Source organism: Manis pentadactyla, chromosome 11, assembly GCF_030020395.1.
Source record: "Manis pentadactyla isolate mManPen7 chromosome 11, mManPen7.hap1, whole genome shotgun sequence".
Lineage (NCBI taxonomy): Eukaryota > Metazoa > Chordata > Mammalia > Pholidota > Manidae > Manis > Manis pentadactyla.
The window spans coordinates 119,343,126-119,362,840 of record NC_080029.1 but is presented as its reverse complement, the minus strand read 5'-3'; the positions used below and the strand labels follow the sequence as shown (position 1 = coordinate 119,362,840).

Below are 19,715 nucleotides of genomic sequence, written 5' to 3'. Positions count from 1 at the left end.
TTCCTTAACTAAAAGATATTAATAAAATCACTTTGTGTCTATAAGAGAAGTCTCAAGGAATGTGGTACAAAATGGTGTAGCAACAACTTCAGGAGTGATTGTGGACCTTTGGTTGGTCTCAGGTTTCCTTAAGTGTAAAAATATAGCCTTTACTTATTCACTTAACAAAATGTATTCATAAAAAGTACTAACAGCTGCTAATATTTGATGCCTACTACATGCAAGGCACTGTACTAAGCACATTGTATGTATTGATTCAGCTGATTTTCACAACAGTTTTTTGAGAATGGTATGATTTTTATTCTCAATTTATAGATGAGAAAACTGAGGTGCAGTTAAGTTACTTGGTTATACACAAACAAGTAATTGGTAGAGCTGAGATTTGAATCCGGGCAGTCTAGCTCCAGAGTCCACATTTCTTAACCACTATGCTATGTATTAAGTACCTACTGTCAGTACCTGGGACTTTGTGATGGGAGCTGTTTTAACTTTTGGGGCATCAGTCATAGCACATTTGAAAGTACCCAGCAGTTAGTTCATCTGTTGAGAAAATTTGCCTTCTAAATACCAGAATTACTAATTTCCAAGGATTCTAATAATCCCAGTATTAGTTTACCCCATTTTTTCCAAGCCCTTTGCTCAAGCATGAATGAGAATTGTTAATTACTATGTAAAGATTTTTACTATATTTTCAACAGCTATATACGTAAGAGGTGGGTATGTGGTAATGAGTGAGTGACAGACATACCATTACTGAAGAAAATAGAAAGTGGAAGAAACTTATTATTTCTTAAGTAAAGATAAAACAGACCCAGTTACAATAAGCAAACAAAGCTCATATCTAGGAGAAGATAAAGAGACAAGGAGGAAAGCTCATCAGGCTTCACATAGGAATGGATGAGTCAGAGCAGAGATACCTGTGTCAGAGCTAAAAATGATAGACATGTAGTTAGAGGCCTGTTTCTGTGTCTTGTGGTTTTGCTCCTTTCAGTTGGCAAACTGATACGGATAATACCAATAACAAGTTAAGGGATACTGCAAGTTCAGCTTGGAAAACTTGGAGATCCTTACTATTATATTACTAAGAAGATCAATTACTTACATCTGTTTTACAGTCGTCATTCTAAATTTTTCATTTTTCACAGTTGTATTCTTCGCTGCTAATTCCCAGCAAGGAGGTATAAAGCTCTGTAATTGAAGCATATATTATTAGCATACTTCATTGTGTGTTTGCTTTGTAAGGATATGTTTATAAAAATTAGATTGTAACTTTATTTTTATCTTTGGTTAGAAATCTATTAAGGTAGCCCTTGTTTTTAATGCTAAAATGGAATTATAGACAGTTTCTTTAGTAACTTATTTATTATAAGAAAGATTGACTTTGCTAAATGAAATACTTATATATCTAGGTTATATAATGGAATTAAAATCAGTTGAAACCAATTTGAATATACTTGTATCCTGTGTCTTCAAAATTTTTATTCTGGTCTCATATTAGAGATAGGGTTTGTCTCACTTTCTGCCTGAAATGGCATTTAGCATATAGGAGGCTACTTTTTCTCTTGATTATCAGAATTAGCCATTAGATGAAATGAGGACATACCTTTGGACAGATGATAAGGTGAATGAATACATGTGGGGGAAACAAAGGGCCAACATTATCATCAAGTCCTACATAGGGCTTTGGCAAACCCAGTGTAGTTCTAGATTAAAGGGACTTACATGGAATCCAACTTCTTTGGTAAACAATCACAAGAGAAAATTTGTTGTGCTTTCTAATATTATATACAAAGCTAATTCAGACAGTTATTTGGGAGATGTATAAGAAAATCCTAAATACTAGAGACCCAAGTAGAAGTGAGCCAGTTGAGTTATCTGGCTGCTTAACAGGTTGCCAGGCTAACACCAGATAGAACACTGAAGCATTTATGGCTTTAGACCCAAATAAAGAAATAATAATTATCTAATTTCACTTTTTTGGGGACTTGTATATAACTCTTCTTTCAAACAGATACAGTAAAGCAATGACTGAGTTAACAGCATTTTTTTTCTTTGTTGGGACTGAGGTCTTTGGGATCTAGTCTTCAGTTTTACAAGATGTATAGTAAAATAAAGGTTATGTAATGTATCATTAGACAAGGATTTTGGTTTTCAGTATCAGACTTGGATACATGATAGCATTTCCCACTGAAAAGTGCAATCTGGATTTATTATCCAACTGCCTGAGCTCAAACATTAATGTTACTTTGCTTTTCAGAAATTTTCATATGTTCCTTCAGTGTCTTATTAAAAAAAGGATATGGAGATTTCAATACTATTACTAAATTTTTTTTTTAATGTTCTGTCTTGAATTGTAGAAATAGCTCAGTATCACTCAACACCTCCTTTGAGCCCAGAATTACCTGGTAGTTGCCGAAAGGAGTTCAAAGAGAACAAAGAGCCTTCTCCAAAGGCAAAGCGTAAGAGAAGTGTGAAGATCAGCAGTGTGGCTTTGGAATCTATGTATTGGCAGAATGATTCTGTCCAGATCATAGCAAGTACCAGTGATTTAAAAAGCATGGATGAATTTCTTCTGAAAAAGGTATACTTCGCATGCTAAGTTAGGCCCACTTTGACTTATAAAATACTTGTGTATATCAGGATATACCCCTCTAGAGATCATGGTTATACATATTGCAATAAGTTAGAAGGCCTGTTCTTTACCAAAAAGGTGCAGATAATAGGATGTGTGTAGGTAGATGGGTAGGTAGACAGGACTTAAGATTTAGGCTTTCATGTTGACTTCCATTTTACTGTAACTGTCATATTGTATTCCATAAATAAAGGTGAGACTTGCCATTGCTCACTTTGGGAATGTTTGTCTTGTAGCAGAACTATTGAGTCATACAACAGTAGAAGGCACTCAGAAATCATAGCAGTGGCTTGCAATTTTAGGACAGTCATTGCTGAAAAAACAGTATGTGTCCATTGTTGCATTCACCTCTTTTCAATTAGTTGACTGTATACAAAAACTCTTTCTGTTGCTGCCAGATGAATGACCTAGAAAATGAAGACAGCAAGAAAGACACACTAGTGGATGTTGTATTTAAAAAAGCCCTGAAAGAATTTCGGCAGAATATCTTCAGCTTTTATTCATCTGCATTGGCGGTAAGTTGGACTGTGTTAAGAGATATCAGTGGTTCAATGTATGAAAAATTCGGCAGTGCTATAGAAGACAGTATAGAGGCAATGCTTAAACAGAGATTTCTTGAGTTCCTTGTTTTTGTTTTAGGGGTAAATAGGGAAAAGCATACAGACCAACCAAGATTAATAGCTTCCTTGAATTTTCTTGACTTTTTTTTTTTTTTCCCCCATCTTAGGATATTGAATCTTTTTTATTTATTTTTTATTTTTTCTTAGATAATTATTTTTTATTGAAGGGTAGTTGACGCACAGTATTACATTACATTAGTTTCAAGTGTACAACACAGTGATAAAACATTTATATACATAATTCTAGGTTCCAGCTATCGCCCTACCAAGCTGTTACAATATCTGGACTATATTCCTTATGCTATATATTACATCCTGGTTACTTATTTATTTTACTATTGGAAGTCTGTCCTTTTTTTTTTTTTTTTTTTTTTTTTTTGTGAGGGCATCTCTCATATTTATTGATTAAATGGTTGTTAACGACAATAAAATTCTGTATAGGGGAGTCAATGCTCAATGCACAATCATTAATGCACCCCAAGCCTAATTTTTGTCAGTCTCCAATCTTCTGAGGCATAACAAACAAGTTCTTACATGGAGAACAAATTCTTACATAATGAATAAGTTACATAGTGAACAGTACAAGGGCAGTCATCACAGAAACTTTCGGTTTTGCTCATGCATTATGAACTCTAAACAGTCAGTTCAAATATGAATACTCATTTGGTTTTTATACTTGATTTATATGTGGATACCACATTTCTCTCTTTATTATTATTATTTTTAATAAAATGCTGAAGTGGTAGGTAGACACGAGAAAAAGGTAGAAAACATAGTTTAGTGTTGTAAGAGAGCAAATGTAGATGATCAGGTGTGTGCCTGTAGACTATGTGTTAATCCAAGCTAGACCAGGGCAATAAAACATCCACGTATGCAGAAGATTTCTCTCAGAACAGGGGGGGTGAGGTTCTAAGCCTCACCTCTGTTGATCCCCAATTTCTCACCTGATGGCCCCCCTGCGACTGTGCCTGTCTTAGGTTGTTCCTCCCTTGAGGAATCTTACCCGTCTCTGGCTAACCAGTCATCTTCCGGGGCCATACAGGGAAATGTAAAGTTGGTAAGTGAGAGAGAAGCCTTATTGTTTGAAATGGTTAGCTTTTTATTTCTTTGCATATTTACGCCCTGTAGCTTCTATGCCCAGCATTTGTCTTGAGGTGTCTTTACCACTTGGAAGAATTATGATACTCGGTAAATTTGATGTGAGGCACGAATTCTATTTAAGGGTTGTAATTAGGAAGGAAGAAGAAAAGCTATAGAAGTAGCAGGCGGAAGAAAACATGGGAAGATTGATTATTTCTTTGACATTTTCTTTTAGAGTAACTTCAGCATGTATAGGTTTTAAGCTACTACTTAAATAGCGCACACACATTAACATAATAGGAGTATAGTTACATAACCAAAGCATACCTGTAATTACCAGCCATCTCCAGTGAAACCAAGAAAACCAGTTAGGCACCTTAGGCATTTGTGAAAACTTATCTATGATATGGTGGATATTGTCCAACTGAACTTGAACAGTCTGAGAGAAATCAGACAAATTAAAACAACCCATTCCTGGGGAATGTTCACATCCCTTATGTTCTTTTAACAGTAAATAGTCTGTAGTTGTAAGATTTTGGAGCACTACAATTTGCACTTCTCCTAATTCTTGGTTGAGTTCCAACAGTATAGATCCAGTCAAATTTGTTGTTTTACTGTATGCACAGGCCAGCTTAGATATCTCCTTCATTCCCATGGCAAGTCCAGGAACTGGTGGGATGAGTGCATCTACAGCTGTAGCAGTGCGTGGATCTTTGTTGGGGTTTTTTGATGATCATCTTCTGGCATGAGTCTTCCAGAAAGTGCTGATGTTGGAAGTTCTCTTTCATATCGTATCTTAGTTCATTTTCGGGGTAGCCCAATTAGGCTTTGATCTTCTGTATAAACGCAAACAGACCCTTTGCCTACACTTTTATATGCCCTTTATACCCTTGTGTAGAACTCATTGGAGGTTACCACACAGGGACTGCCCTTTTTTTTGTTGTTTTGTTTTGTTTTTGGTATCACTAATTTACACTTGCATGATGAATATCATGTTTACTAGGCTCTCCCCTATACCAGGTCACCCCTATAAACCTCTTTACAGTCACTGTCCATCAGCATAGCAAAATGTTGTAGAATCACTACTTGCCTTCTCTGTGTTGTACAGCCCTCCCTTTTTTCCCACCCCCCCATGCATGCTAATCTTAATACCCCCTACTTCTCCCCCCCCTTATCCCTCCCTACCCACTCATCCTCCCCAGTCCCTTTCCCTTTGGTACCTGTTAGTCCATTCTTGAGTTCTGTGATTCTGCTGCTGTTTTGTTCCTTCAGTTTTTCCTTTGTTCTTATATTCCACAGATGAGTGAAATCATTTGGTATTTCTCTTTCTCCGCTTGGCTTGTTTCACTGAGCATAATACCCTCCAGCTCCATCCATGTTGCTGCAAATGGTGGGATTTGCCCTTTTCTTATGGCTGAGTAGTATTCCATTGTGTATATGTACCACATCTTCTTTATCCATTCATCTATCGATGGACATTTAGGTTGCTTCCAATTCTTGGCTATTGTAAATAGTGCTGCGATAAACATAGGGGTGCACTGATCTTTCTCATACTTGATTGCTGCATTTTTAGGGTAAATTCCTAGGAGTGCAATTCCTGGGTCAAATGGTAAGTCTGTTTTGAGCATTTTGATGTACCTCCATACTGCTTTCCACAATGGTTGAACTAACTTACATTCCCACCAGCAGTGTAGGAGGGGTCCCCTTTCTCCACAGCCTCGCCAACATTTGTTGTTGTTTGTCTTTTGGATGGCAGCCATCCTTACTGGTGTGAGGTGATACCTCATTGTAGTTTTAATTTGCATTTCTTTGATAATTAGTGATGTGGAGCATCTTTTCATGTGTCTGTTGGCCATCTGTATTTCTTTTTTGGTGAACTGTCTGTTCAGTTCCTCTGCCCATTTTTTAATTGGGTTATTTGTTTTTTGTTTGTTGAGGCGTGTGAGCTCTTTATATATTCTGGACGTCAAGCCTTTATCGGATGTGTCATTTTCAAATATATTCTCCCATACTGTAGGGATCCTTTTTGTTCTATTGATGGTGTCTTTTGCTGTACAGAAGCTTTTCAGAACCTTGATTTTCAGTGAACACTGAGAAATAGGCTATTGTAAACTGTTACGCTAGCATTCTTTAGATTGACAAATTTATGAACACATTTTATAATTTCTGGAACCATGTGCTTTACAGCACAATCTCACTAAGCACAAAATATGTGTAAACTTAGCAAAACTTTAAGGTTTTAGGTTACCACAAAGATTCTCAGGCCATTTGTAGGTATACACACTGTAATACACTGTAACACACTATTATTTAGATGTTCACTTGCTACACTTCAGTTTACTCATTCCTAACAACTATGCTAGATTACTTACAAAACCTTTACTGAACATTAGACAAAGTCAAGCCTCTAAGCATTTTATTCTTGAAAGATTAAACAGATAACATCAACTTAAATGACTTTAGGTAAACTCAGGCAGCTGATAACCATAAGGACATGTCTGTTTCAGTTCAACTTAAATTAGCATTAATGCTTAATATCTTTTATTAGAATTTTCTTGAAATTTTAGAATGCCCAGTTTTCACAAGCACTTGTCTTTAAATCAGTTTTATTAATACCATCCGTAGGTAGAAAAATCTTTCATTTACATGCTTAGACACACAAACATACAGATTGAGATGTAATGACTACAGTTAGTAACACTTTTCATAAAAGAACGTATACACAGACAAACTGATACAGAGATTTGAGTTACTGATATCCAATGCCTTTCCTTTTAGCTTATTTGACTGAAAGTATCTCAGTTTTCAAGAATACACTCTACGGGCAAGCAGTTCACATAACTGGGTTAAGGTTTAGATGGCCCCAGACTAACAGGGCCGATGAAGGCTCTGAACTGATAGGGACAGTGTATGTCCAGGGGACTGGAAATGAAACACAAGTACAATTCTAACACCAGTCATTTAAAGCCAGGCTGTATTGCAGAAGATACATTTCTTCTGTTTCAAGGAGTCTAGTTTAAAAACCTCCCAATTTTTGAAAATAATGAACCCAATAACTAGAATAGATTTTCACCAAAAAAATTTAGAAACTAGTCTCATATTATAGTAGTCCACAGGACTTTGGACTATTTCCCTTCCTTGCATTAAAATAAATTCAGCTGTATAACCTTATTATATTGTCTACTTCTCTCAGGGACCAAGCCTCTCCATTAGAGTTTCTATTGAGGCCAGGCTTGTGTGCAGAAAATAAGACACTTCTTCTTCAGGGTCTGGGGGTTGAATTGCTTCAAGTTCTTTAGAATGCAAGCCAGAGGCGTGTATGGCTTTAGACTTGAAGAGGATGCTCCCATCTCTGAAACTATCCCGGATGAGCCCCCAAAGATGATGCTAGGGTTTTTGTTTGCGGAGTCGAAGAATGAACTTAGCAAACACCCAAGGTAGGAGAGCCAGGGAGAGGCTTTTATTTAGAGATACAGTGAGAAAATAGAGATCCTGGCTTACACCAGAAGGGGGCAAGAGAGCCTGTTGAATCTTCTTAAGATACTGAATTCAGATATTCTGAGTATGATTCTGTTTCAACCCATGGCTCTCTACTGTTTTGACATTTCATAATTCTTTTAGCTGTAGCTCTACCTTCTAATTCTCATGTGTGGAATTATTTTTGCAATTTTTCCCAGTGCAATTAGATCAGTTTATGTTCACTGATTCCTATATATAAATTTATGTCATTTTCAAATTTATCTTATACTTTCATATGGTATTGGTAGTGTTTTAGAAAATTTATTTTTGGTGCTGAAATAGAAAATAATTAATGCTTTGATCTATGGAATCTTTATTGGTATCTGAATTGTCATGTTTATTCTATAAAATAAAAATTCATATTTAATTGGTTTTTCTTTGTTCAATCTCTAATTCATTGTAAAAAGACAAATGAGGAGACCTTTCTTGTGTATCCTCTATTTTTTCTTTCTCAGTGTAAGATTTTTTTGCCTTTTGAAAACAGAAAAACAGAAAACAGTGTTATTCTGGGCCTGTCACTCTTCTTTGGCAAAATATAGTAAAATAAAGGTTATTTAATGTATCATTAAACAAGGATTTTGGTATTCACTCTTTCAATTTTAGAGTGGAACTATCTAAACAAGGTTCATATTTGGGGAGGTAGGTAATTCATTAAAAGGGATGTGATGCAAATAGTCTTTACCGCTAATTATAGTTAAAAAGCCAGATTTATTGGAGAGATTCTCAGAACTTTCTCAAATTACTATATTGTTTAACCTCTTAGGTATTTTACTAAAATTTGTCAGGTTTTATTCTGTAGTCATTCCACAGTAGAGTGGGAGTTTACAAATACCACATGACCTCATTAGCATGCCCATTCCAAAGTATTTCAGGATCCTAATTTTTTTTTTAAATACTATCTATACAAATTGAGTATATTTGTCTGCTATATTTACATATAAATGTAAATATAAATATATAAATCTTCTTTATTTAGAGAATCTCTTTATAAAACTGTACATTTCTTCTCTTGCTGCTTATTAGACAGATGATGGGAAGAGCATACGGTATAAAGACCTCTACGCGCTATTTGAACAGATCCTGGAAAAGACCATGAGACTTGAGCAGCGTGATTGGAGTGAATCTCCAGTAAGAGTTTGGGTCAACACTTTTAAAGTGTTTTTAGATGAATACATGAATGAATTCAAGACTTTGGATTGTATACCCACAAAGGTAATATGATCTCCTTTGATTTCTAAAAGAATTCTATTATGAATTCTTCTTAAGAGTCTGTTTGGAACATCTGGTATTTGAGAAAAACATTATAGGAACAAGTCAACTTAGCAGTACTTTAGACCCAACAACTCCATTCTGTCTTATTATTCATTAGACATATTATCTAAACCTGTGCAATTGCTTTGGTAGAGGTCAGTGCATGAATTTCCTTTTGAAAACCAGCAATTAAAGATATGCTTCATTGTATCATCTATAGGCCTTTATATAATGACCCACAATTGTATTTCTCTTTGAGTTAGGTTTTAGGAAAATATGTTTCTGGAAATTTATATGACAGTAATAATAACCTTTATTTATTGAGTGCTAGGAATTGTACTAGGTATTTGATATTTAATTCTTGCTTCAGCCTTATTAAATAACTTTTATGTAATCCATATTACAGAAGAGATAGCAGGATTGGATATCAATATGTTTACTTTCATTACCCTATCTGAAATACTATGCATGAAATTATTAGGTATCATGATACTACTAATTAATTAATTAATACTTTTTTCATTAAGTCCCTTTTTATTTTCAGTTATTCTGGTTTATGTGTGTTTAGATTTATTAACCTTCTAAATAATTTTTGAAGTAGTCAAACTTAATTAAATCCTTGAAAGGCCTTCTGTTCTAGATCTGTATTCTATAGATCTAAGGTCTTTATATTATGCATAAGATTCTTTATACTGCCTTTGTTTATAACTTCAAAAGGTTAGGTTTGGACTCTTCTATACTGTGGCTGTTAGGAAATGTCGTATGTAAAAGAGCTTTTCCATGTCCCAAATGATAATCTTTATATTTAGCTCTGGGATGGAGTATTTTTTAAAGCCAAAATATGGAAAGTGCAACCTTTAAAATTAATAATCATTTAATTAATAATTAAAATAATCATTTACATTAATATAGCATGGCTTCTGGATGGAACTGAGGTTTAAAAAGACAATAATCTCTAAAGTATCTTTCTGTTCTGTTGCTTTTGTGGCACTGTGTTTTACTAAACTTAAAATTTTCTCACATTTGTTTACTAGCACTTCATATTTCCTCTTGAAGAATAAAGAGCTGCTTACTCTACTACCTGTTGAGCAAAATCTCAGTATTTGCAAAGAAAAAATTATGTCTTTATCACAATTTCTGTATTTCTCTCCCACCAGGTGCCAAAAACAGAAAGAAAGAAAAGAAGAAAAAAAGAAACTGATTTAGTAAGTTATGATCTGTTTTTTATGTTAAACAAGATGATTTTTAGACCAGCAGTCTCAAGTATATCATACTGTATTTCTGTGAATATATTTAAGGAATAAGTTTATCTGATACCTAATCTTTATGCCTTTACAAAAATTTAAAAGGACAAATGTGTCTTGAATTCTATGACTTGACTTGTTATCAATGGTGGCATCCTAAAATGGCAGAAAACTGAAAATACTCATGAAAGGTACAAATACGGGCCCTTTTCAGGAGTGATAGGGGAAGAGGAGCCTTTTAGGAGCTTTCACTCCCTTCTAAAGAAAATGAGGACTAGAAAAATGATGGTGGAGTAAGAAGGCAAGGCAGAAACCTCCTTCAATGTACATAACCAAAGAAGCACCTACAGCAAATATAACTAACCCTAAAAATTACCTGAAGACTGCAGAACAGACTGTCTATACCTGCTGAAGCAGAGATGACCACCTTGAGAATGGTAAAGTGACAGAGCTGTGATCAGCCAGGACCGAAGCCCTTTTCCCATTCCATCCCATAAGCAGAAGGGAGAAGAACAGAGCAAGGAGGGAATAGGCACTCAGGAATCCTGCATACTGGCCCTGGAGATCTGCTCTGGGGACGCAAGTCTACATTGCATCAGGCTTTGGTGATAGCAGGGCTGGACACTAGGAAGAAATGGAATGCTGTGGGAGGCTGAGACTCCTGCCACTTGTGGAGGACTGAAATGCTCTGGTGGTCCCACTGAGACACAGCACAGAGGTGGCAGTTTGAAAGATTTAGCAGTAGTAAGAAGTGTGCCAGAGGGGACAGAGTCAGAGAGAACTCTTCCTGGAGGAGAAAGGACAGGTGGATGACACTTCCCCAGACCTCCATCATCTTATCATCTCCACTGGTTGGGCACTCATGGGAGCCAGCTCCAAATGATCCCATCTCCCTTGCTGGCACCTAGCCCCATGGCGGTGCTTACCTGTGCACCTGCCTGGTCCACTGGACCCAGCAGCCGTCTGCTTTTCCTGATGGGCAGGTGGAAGGAGGATATTTTCCAGACTTTCTTGGCCCTTCTTCAGCCCAACTAGTGGGGCATTTGCAGGAGCCAGCTCTATAAATTCTCCAGCTCCCTCACCAGTGGCTCAGACCCTTGACTGCTCCCCTGCACACCAGCACCCCCAGCCTGCCTGGCCCAGCAGCATGCAGAGGGTGGCCCCACCAACAGCGAATCCCAGCAGAAGTATCTCATGACACACAAAGGGCGCACACAGGTGAGCTGTCAGCCTCTGCTAACAGAGATCAGCCACCGCCAGCATATAGGCAGAAAGATGGTCCCACCCACAGTGCACCAACACCAGCTGCAGCTCTACCACAAAGGAGAAACAGACATTGGTAGCAGAGTTTTGAGCTTGTGGATACCCCAGGATGCCTACTTCATAAAGCCGTTACTTTCTGTATAATACAAAGGAAGAAACATAGAAATCCAGAAAAATAAAGCAGAGGAATATGTTCCAAAAAAAGAACCAGTAAGACATTAGAAGAAGGGTTAAATGAAATGTAGATCACTAATATTCTTGAAAAATATTTCAAAGTAACAATCATAAAGATGCTCTCTGACCTGGGGAAAAGAAACGATTATCTCAATTAAAGTGAGAGCTTTAACAAAGAGATTCTTGAAAAAGATTTCAAGGTAACAGTCATAAAGATGCTCACTGACCTGGGGAGAAGAATTGGTGATCTCAATTAAGTGAGAACTTCAACAAAGAGAAAATTTGAGAAAGAGCCACTCAGAGCTGAACAATACAATAACAAAAATGAAAAATACAATCGATTGAATGCATAGTAGACTGCTGGAAGTAGGGGAGAGAATCAGTGTGATGGAAGTTAAAGATGAGGAAAGTAACCAAGCTGAGGAAGAGAGAGAACAGTTTCTAAAAATGAGAAGATGCGAAGAGAGCGTGTGGTAACCCCAGATGAAACAATATTTGCATAGTAGGGGTCCTAAAAGGAGAAGAAAGAGACCAAGAAGTAGAAAGTCTCTTTAATGAAATAATAGCTGAAAACTTCCCCAATCTGGGGAAGCAAATAGAGACCCAGGTCCATTCCAGGTCTCTGGAAGCTCAGAGAGCCCCTAACAAAAGGAACCCCAGGAAGATAACACCACAAGACATAAAATAATTAAAATAACAAAGATTAAAGATAAAGAGTAGGTATTGAAGCAGCTAGAGAGAGGCAAAGCATTACTTGTAAGGGAAACTCCATAAGACTATCAGCAGATTTCTTAGCAGAAACTTTACAGGTCAGAAGGGAGTGGCATGAAATACTTAATATATTGAAAGGAAAGAACCTACAACCAACAATCCCCTACCCAGTAAGGTTATCATTCAGAATTGAAGGGGCAATGCTGGAGTCCAGCTCCAACCAGGGTGGGAACCACGAAGGAAAGGACAGCATCGGTGAATGAGGAGACGAGACTCAGAGTCAGCGTGAAGTATCTCCTGACATCAAGTGGCAGGGTGTTTATTTTTATATATTTTATGTCTTACATAATGTTAAACATTTTCTTTGATCATGGATGATACAATGTTTTTTCCCTTCAGTTTTTGTATAATTCTGGCTCATTACAGATGTTATCATTTCTTTGAACAGCTTCCTTGTAATGTTTAATCTTTAACTTTCCCCTAACCTTTTGGGCAGAGATGTAGGTTACATGCTAGGTGCTAGACAGGAAAATGGCATGTGACAGCATGTGGTTTATAATGTCTGCTTTTGCTTTTAAGCGTGTGAGGTTATATATAAAGTTTACTTATATAGTTCATATTTAGAATCTAAGGTTATAAGATACTCAGGATATAAGATTCTTTTCTAAGCTAATACCATCTTATACTCATTGTCTGCCACTTGCGTTTACACCCAAAAGTTATCCATCCCCATCCTATTTTAAGGTATAGGCCCTCACAATCTGGATCTAATTTCCATATACAGTATAAACATTTTATTCTGTCATAATAATCATTCCACATTTTTAACTCCTTGCATCTTTCCTCTCGCGTCCATAGGCAGTATGGTTTCCTAGCTCTTTTTATCCTCTCATATAGTGACACACAGTCTGCACGTACTACTTTGCCATTGATGTAATAGTATTTTATCATGTTTTCATCATAAAGTCCTGTGTAAGGGATATCTGTAAATGTCCATCTTTCTATTTTACCCATAGACTTCTTTCCCCTGGGTGGATACCCAAGGCATCCCCTTATTTTATAAACAACATGGGGAGACCCCTGAACCGTGGAGATTATTGGATCTTTTTTTATTTCACTTTGCTGTTTCATATAACTTTCTAATAAACATGGGATTTTCCATGGCCCAGGTTCCCATAATTCTTTCTTAGCCAATCCAGTAAAGAACTCTTCATTAGTCATGTTTGTATTATTGCAAAAGGGGAGATAGGCCTTATCTAATTCTATGAATATTTCAGGTTGTTCTAATGTAATTGCTTGTGGCAGCATGTCTGGGATGGTAGGTCCCGGGGCACTGCTTTCATTCCTAGTACTATTATTTTGATCATAGCTTTGGGTCAGATTATTCTCCTTTACAAGGGTCAGATTTTTAGTCAAAATATTTGTCATGAAAATTTTCCCCTACATGAATCCAATTATCAGCATCATAACTGCAAAAACAAATACAGGGACTAGCAGGGGCCAGCTGTGAGGTTTCCTGACTTTCAGGATTCCTCCTAGTGCCTGGACCTTGTCAAACAGCATGAGTAGCATGACCTGTGCCAGGGCAATTAAAAGTTTACCAGATAAACAAAGGTTAAAAGAATTCACAACTAAACTAGCCTTACAGGATATGTTAAAGGAACTTCTGTAGATGGAAATGTTCTTAAGCCTAAATATTTTTCATCATTTAAAATACACCTGGAGTAACGGTAGTAGGCCAATTACTTACTAAGCAAGTATGAAGTTTAAAAAAAACAAAAGTAGTAAAATCAACTATACACAAAAAGTCAGTCAAGGAATACACAGAAGATATAGATTATGACATCTTATACAGAAAGTGTGGAGGAGGAAGAAGAGTAAAAAAGTAGTACCATTAGATTATGTTTGAAAAAGAGCAACCATCAACTTAAATGTTAGCAAATGAATTAAAAAATACAACGAAAGGATTCTCTATCACAACCACATGGGATTTATTACAGGGATGCAAGGATGGTACAACATTTGTAAATCAATCAATGTGATACACCACTGTAACAAAAGGAAAGATAAAAACCATCTCAATAGATGCTGAAAAAGTATTTGACAAAATTCTACATCAATTCATGATAAAAACTCTCAACAAAATCGGTATGGGGAACATACCTCAACATAATAAAGGCTGTATATGACAAACTCACAGCTAACATTATACTCAATGGCAAGAAAGATATTCCTCTAAGATCAGAAACAAGAAAAGGTGCCCACTTTTACCACTTTTATTCAACAAAGTACTGGAAGTCCTAGCCACAGCCATCAGATCAGATAAAAAGAGAAAAGGCATCCAAACTGGTAAGGAAGAAGTTAAACTCACTATTTGCAGATGACATGATATTATAAATAGAAATCCCTAAAGACTCCACCAGAAAACTAGAGAACTAATAACTGGATTCAGAAAAGTTGCAGGATACAAAATTATACACGGAAATCTGCTGCATTTCTATATACTAACAACAAACTATCAGAAATTGAGAAAAATGATTCCATTTACAATTGCATAAAAAAGAATAAAATACCTAGGAATAGACCTAACCAAGAAGGCAAAAGACCTATACTCTGAAAACTGTAAGACACTGATGAAAAAAATTGAAGAAGTCACATATAAATGGAGATCTATTCTGTGCTCATGGATAGGAAGAATCAATATTGTCAAAATGGCCATCCTGCCCAAATCAACTTACAGATAAGTATAATCCTTATCAAATAACCAATGGCATTTTTCAATGAACTAGAGCAAATCATCCTAAAATTCATATGGAACTACAAAAGATCCTGAATAGCCAGAGCACTCCTGGGAAAGAACAAAACTGGGAGTATTACAACTTCCTGACTTCAGGTTATACTACAAAGCTACAGTAATCAAAACAGTATCATAGTGGCACAAGACCAGACCCACATATCAACGAAACAAAATAGAGAGCCCAAAAATAAGCCCATCTATAAGTGGTCAATTAATATATGATAAAAGAGCCATGAATATACAGTGGACAAAAGAGTCTGTTCAACAGATTATGTTGGGAAAACTACAGGTTTTCCTTTACTGGTTTTGCAGAAAACTGCAAGAGAATGAAACTGGATTATTAACTTCTACATGAAAGTAAACTTGAAATGGGTTAAAAATATAAGACATGAAGCCATAAAAGCTTAGAAGAAAACAGATAAGTATAATCCTTATCATCCTAAATTCTCTTGAATGTATTTTTTCATAAGCATGAGCATTTTTTTTCTGGACACATCTCCTTGGGCAAGGGAAACAAAAGCAAAAATAAACAAGCGGGACTACATCAAACTAAAAAGCTTCTGGAAAGCAAAGGACACCATCAGCAGAACAAAAAGGCAACCTATAGTATGAGTGAGTAAACAACTCATCTGATAGAACATCCATAATATATGAGGAACTCATATGCCTCAACACCAAAAAACCCCCAAATAAACCAATTAAAAAATGGGCAGAGGACCTAAATGGACATTTTACAAATGAAGAAATACAGATGGCCAACAGTACATGAAAAGGTGCTCCACATGACTAATCATCAAGGAATACAAATCAAAACCACAGTGAGATATCACCTCACACTGGTCAGAATGACCACTATCCAGAAGATAAGAAATAACAAGTGTTGGCAAGGGTTTGGAGAAAAGGGAACCCTCCTACCATGTTGGTGGGAATGTGTATTAGTGTAGCCACTATGGAAAGCAGTAGGGAGGTTCCTTAGAACACCAAAATAGAAATACCATATGATCCAGTAACTCCACTTCCAGGAATTTACCCAGAGGAAACAAAATCCCTGATTCGAAAAGATATATGCACCCTTCTGTTTATTGCCACATTATTTACAATAGCCAAGATATGGAAGCAACCAAAGTGTCAATCAATAGGTGAATGGATAAAGAAGAGGTGGTACATATGTACAATGAAATATTATTCATCCATAGAAAGGAAGTAATCCTGCCATTCGCAGTGATACGGATGGACCTAAAAAGTATTATGCTAAGTGAAATAAGGCAGATGGGAAAAACACATACCATGTGATTTCACTTACATGTGGAATCTAAAAACAAAACAAAACATGAACAAAATAGCAGTAGACTCATAAACACTGAGAAGTGACTTGTGGTTATCATGGGTGGGTGAAATAGGTGAAGGGTATAAAGAGGCACAAAATGTCAAAAATAATATAAATAAGACATAGGGATGAAAGTAGTGTAGAGAATATAGTCAGTAGTTAATGCAACATCTTTCTTTGACATATAGTAACTACACTGGGTGTGGATTTAATAATGTATATAATTGTTGAATCATTATGTTGTATAGTTGAAACCAATATAATGTATATCAACTATACTTGAATTAAGAAAATAAAATGAGGACTATTTAGGATTTTGCAAATAAAAGAACTACTTCAAAAGACATTTCAAAAGTCATTTGAGTATATTTTACCATTGCTCATGTTCTTATCCAGTGTATTTTTATCTCTGTTGCAATAGATAGATTACTTTATGATATTCTCTGTAATTACAAGAATTAGCCCCTAGGGGGCCTCATAAAGTAGTAGTGAAGGCAGGCATTTAAAAAATTACTACTCTCAGATGTGATAAATATTATAGAAAGAGTAGAAATAGTATAAAGTCTTGTCTGAATACAGAGTGGGAGAAAGAAGGAATGCTTTACAGAGGAAAAGCTATTTTTTCCTAGTTCTTGACAAGTGAGTAGTAGTAGACAGTCAACATCTGACCAAGGGAAAAGAATATAGTAGTCCCCCCTTATTCACAGTTTCACTTTTCATGGTTACAGTTACCTGCAGTCGGTCTGGAAGCAGATGATCTTCCTACTGACCCATTGTCAGAAGGTCAATAGTGAAGTAACACTATGTCATTTGCCTCACCTCACCTCATCACACAGGCATTTTATCATCACATCATCTCAAGAAGAGTGAGTGTAGTACCATAAGGTATTTTAAGGGACAGAGAGAACACATTCACATAAATTTTACTATTGTATATTGTTATAATAGTGATACTATTAGTTTCTTTGTTGGTCTCTTAATGTACCTAATTATAAATTAAACTTTATCATAGGCATGTATATATAGGAAGAAAATTTTAGGTATCCATGGGGGTCTTGGAAAGTATCCCCCATGGATTAGGAGGGCTACTCTATGTCCAAAGGAACATGGGGGAAAGCCTGGCATGTTGTTGAGTCGGTAGCTTTGATTGGCTCAAGTATTGCATGTTTATAAATGCAGTAGCTGGAAAAGTAGGTAAGAATCCGGTCAACATTCTACTTTCAAAATATATCTAATACCTGATCATTTCATACCACCTCCATTGCTATTAACAATAGTCCCTTTGTATAGTCTCATAATTGGTCTGCCTTTTACACCCTTCTCCCCTTAAAATTCCCTACATAATAGCCATAGTGACCATTGAAATGAAAAATGAGGTAATATCCCTCCTCTACACAGAACTCTCCAGTGATTTCCAGTGTTTCTTAGAATAAAACCCAGAGTTCTTACCATGCATGTAAGACTTGCCATGATGTTGAGCTTGGCTACCTCTCTCACTTCATTCTTCCCATTTTCCCTGTGTCTCTGTGTTAGCTATACTTATTACCTCTTCTTTTCCTCCCTCCCATTTCCCTTTCTCTTCCTGTCTTCTTCACTTTCCCCTTAAAAATGTTAATGCTTTAGTGCCTACAAACCTGGATTGACTGCTGCCAATGGCAAATTTTCATCTGAAAATATTTGTCAACCTTACTAATAAATTAGGATTATAAATCATCCCCCTTTCACTTGTAAACTGAAATCTGAGGTCTTTTAGATAACTGTTTATAACTTTTCTACTGTCTGTGTTAGAAGCATGATCTGACTGTAACCTGTTGAAAAGTCTTTTCCTTTTTCCAGGCACAGGATCCTGAAAGTAGTACACAGGTGCCTACCTTGGAGATACTATAGGTTCAGTTCCAGACCACCACAATTACTCCATGATTCATCAGTTGCAAAATGGGCATTGTGTTAGCAGACATGAAAGCATTAATTTTATAACTCCATCAGAGATTTTGGGTGACAGTTGCATTGCCAATGGGCAGTAATATTGTGAAAAGAATCTTTTTGTCTTGTTGTTCATCTCAACAGTGGGCTTAAAGTATTCAGTAATTATGTTTGTAAACAGGTGTGCTATTATCCAAGCTTTGTTGTTCCATTTAGAGAGCACAGGCAGAGTAGATTCAGAGTAATTCCTAGGGGCCCTAGAATTTTCCATATGGTCGGTAAACATTGGCTTCAACTTAACGTCGCCGTCTGTATTAGCACCTAACAAAAGTCAGCCTGTCCTTTGAAGCTAGGTATTGATCTCTCTCTACCTATGCCTAAATGACATCTTCCAATACAAGGCTGTTTTGTCTACATTAAAAATCTTAGTGTAGCCACCGTCATTAATCTTCTTAGGTCTTCTGGATAAGTTGCTGCAGCTTCTACATCACCCCTTTGCTTCACCTTGCACTTTTATCTTGTGGAGATTATTACTTCTTTCCTTAAAACTGATGAGCCAACTGTCTGCTAGTTTCAAACTTTCTTCAGCAGCTTCAGCCTTCTTAGAATTGAAGAGAGAACCTTGCTCTAGATTAGGCTTTGGGTGAAAGGAATGTTGTGGTTGATTTAATCTTCTGCCAGACCACTAATAAAACTTTATCCCTATCAGCATTGAGGCTGTTTTGCTTTTTTAAAAATCATTCGTGTTCACAAGATAAGCACTTTTAATTTCCTTCAAAAACATTACCTTTGCATTCACACTTGGCTAATTGTTTGTACAAGAGGCCTAGCTTTTGTTCTCTCTCAGCTTTCGACATGTCTTCCTCAGTCATTTCTAGCTTTTGATTTAGAGAGACGTGTGACTCTTCCTTCCACTTGAACACTTAGAGGCCATTGCAGGGTTGTTAATTGGCCAGAGTTCAATATTGTTATGTTTCGGGGAGTAGGGATGCCCAAGGAGAGGGAGAGAGACAGGAGAGCAGCCGGTAGGTAAGTGGAGCACTCAGAACACATACAGCAGTTGTCACTAAAGTTTGCCGTCTTATATAGGCTGTTTGTGGTGCCCTAAAATAATTACAATAGTAATATCAAACATCACTGATCACTGATCACCATAACAAATACAAAAATAATT

The 19,715-nt window shown here is 36.5% G+C and overlaps 1 protein-coding gene across 8 annotated transcripts in view; it reads left to right on the top strand.

Annotated features, from left to right (window-relative positions):
* MYO9A (myosin IXA) overlaps nucleotides 1–19,715 on the top strand; it is a 358,540-nt gene that overhangs the window by 254,053 nt on the left and 84,772 nt on the right. For all 8 annotated transcript variants that reach the window (XM_057488942.1, XM_057488943.1, XM_057488944.1 and 5 more), the window contains 4 exons: nucleotides 2,358–2,581; nucleotides 3,031–3,147; nucleotides 8,875–9,063; nucleotides 10,260–10,307. In XM_057488942.1, the coding sequence (XP_057344925.1) occupies nucleotides 2,358–2,581; nucleotides 3,031–3,147; nucleotides 8,875–9,063; nucleotides 10,260–10,307 (578 nt within the window). The remainder of the gene's footprint in view (nucleotides 1–2,357; nucleotides 2,582–3,030; nucleotides 3,148–8,874; nucleotides 9,064–10,259; nucleotides 10,308–19,715) is intronic.